Here is a 2126-nt window from a genome sequence, read left to right on the forward strand (position 1 = left end):
CGGCTCCGAGCTACAGGCTCCGGTGGTGGGTAGCACCGGAGCCCCCGGCCGCGGGCCCCTAGCCAGCAACTTCCCCGCCTGGAGTCAGATTTACGACCCCACCCCCGCCCGGGCTGCGCCTGGCGATGCCAGGCCCGAGCGCCGCGCTGTAAATGGATCGCGGCCGGCGAGGCGGCGGCGGCGGCGGCGGCGGCCGGGCGGGCTCCGAGGCGGCGGGACCGAGGTTCCCTAGGCTCCGCGCTGCGCCCGGACGCACACAGGCGTCCTGACCGCGGGCTGCTCTCCGGCCGCGCACAGCCGCCCTCTCCCTGCCCTGCGCGCAACTGTCAAGAGAAAACGGGACGGCGCATATTGGCTCGGCGACACGCCGAGGCTCCTCCCCGAGTCTGGATCCTTATATTTTGGGAGAATTTCTTTGAACTCAGTTAGCGAGCTCGGGGAAGGAGGCAAGTTCCCACCGCCGGCTCGGCTCGGAGAGGGCTCGCCCACCTTCCCTGCAGCCGCCCTGCGTCCTCGCCGCCTTCTCGTCCTCCTCCTGTCGGCCCCGCTAAAGGAGAACGCGCCGGCCGGGCGGAGGAAAATGCTAGCGATCTGGATGTGACCGCGAAGAGAGGACGCGTGGCTGGAGGAGGCAGAGGGATGAGAAGACCCATTATTTGAGAACCACCAGCCGCTCCAACCCTTCCTGCAAATTGGTGCTATCACTTCTGGGGTCCATTTGCTTTTATTCTTCCCAAGCCCCCATTAAGAAACCTTGACTTGACGACCAACCCCTACCACGAGGGGGGACGCCTTCTGGGTTGGCAGACCTTTTGGATGTAGCCTTGTGGGAGCATTTAGACCCTTTCCTCTGGAAGAGCCACCATGAATTCGGTAGCTGGAAATAAAGAGAGGCTCGCGGTCTCCACCAGGGGCAAGAAATACGGGGTAAGTTGTGGTCGCGTCCACGCGGAGATAGGTTCCCAGGGACTCATTTGGGCGGGTGTCCTCTGCTTCCCGGGAGCCAGCGGCGGATGCAGGGTCCCCAGCTCTCCGGTGCACCGGCGTCTCCACGGCCGGCGGGGCCGTGCGTGCGTGGAGGCGGGTCTGCAGCTCGCCTGGCTACCGGAATGTCTTCGGCCCTCGTTTCCTCCCTTTCCTCACACCCTTAACTTTTGCAGTATTTCGGGACTTGCAGGCAGAGTTAAGCCGAGGGGGAGTGTTTCCCAGGAATTCCTCTGCGGTTCCCTCGGATCGCTGCTCCGGAGCGGGGAGCCCCTTTGATTACCTGCGGCACCGGGTGTGTGTGTGTGTGTGTGTGTGTGTGTGTGTGTGTGTGTGTGTGTGTGCCCTCAATGAGTAAACATCCAGAAGTCACAGTCACCCACACCTGGGATAGGGTGTTCTAGTACTGTGTACCTAGACCCTTGCTGGGGTAGGTACCGGGTTTGAAAGAGTGGTGCGCTGATTTTCTGGGTGTTCTCGCAGAAGCTGCAGGATACCCATACCCCACAAGCTCTTCTGCTGACCCCAGGAGGAATGGTGGGGGACCTACGCGCGGTCACTCTGGCGAGGGTGGATGGGACAGGACTCCCTTAAGGATTGGTCACTTGAAGGATGGACATAGATGGAGGGCAGGTTCGCATCAGTGAGAGCAGGACGGCGGCCATCCCCCTCCCCGCCTCAGCGCCGGGGACCGGTGGCCCTGCAGGGCCTGACGCCGCGTGTCTCTTCCGCAGGTGAATGAAATGTGCTCGCCCACCAAGCCCTCTGCGCCCTTCTCTCCTGAGAGCTGGTACCGCAAGGCTTACGAGGAGTCGCGCGCCGGGAGCCGACCCACCCCGGAGGGAGCAGGTTCTGCGCTGGGCTCTTCGGGTACTCCGTCCCCGGGTTCGGGCACTTCGTCCCCGAGCTCCTTCACCGGCTCTCCAGGACCGGCGTCTCCGGGCATCGGTACCAGCTCGCCGGGCTCCCTGGGCGGCTCGCCGGGCTTCGGCACCGGCTCCCCTGGCTCGGGCAGCGGCGGCGGCTCCTCCCCCGGCTCCGACCGGGGCGTCTGGTGCGAGAACTGTAACGCCCGCTTGGTGGAGCTGAAGAGGCAGGCTCTCAAGCTGCTGCTGCCGGGACCCCTCCCGGGCAAGGTGAGC

General features: G+C 64.6%; 1 protein-coding gene across 1 annotated transcript in view; it reads left to right on the forward strand.

The window, feature by feature from the left end:
• The first annotated feature begins 423 nt into the window (after positions 1-423).
• Positions 424-2126, forward strand: part of Kif26b (kinesin family member 26B) — a 405645-nt gene continuing 403942 nt past the window's right edge. The window contains exons 1-2 of the mRNA NM_001109079.2: positions 424-927; positions 1719-2120. Of these exons, the coding sequence (NP_001102549.2) occupies positions 865-927; positions 1719-2120 (465 nt within the window). The 5' untranslated portion in view covers positions 424-864. The remainder of the gene's footprint in view (positions 928-1718; positions 2121-2126) is intronic.

This window comes from Rattus norvegicus, chromosome 13 (genome assembly GCF_036323735.1).
Source record: "Rattus norvegicus strain BN/NHsdMcwi chromosome 13, GRCr8, whole genome shotgun sequence".
NCBI classification, from domain to species: Eukaryota; Metazoa; Chordata; class Mammalia; order Rodentia; family Muridae; genus Rattus; species Rattus norvegicus.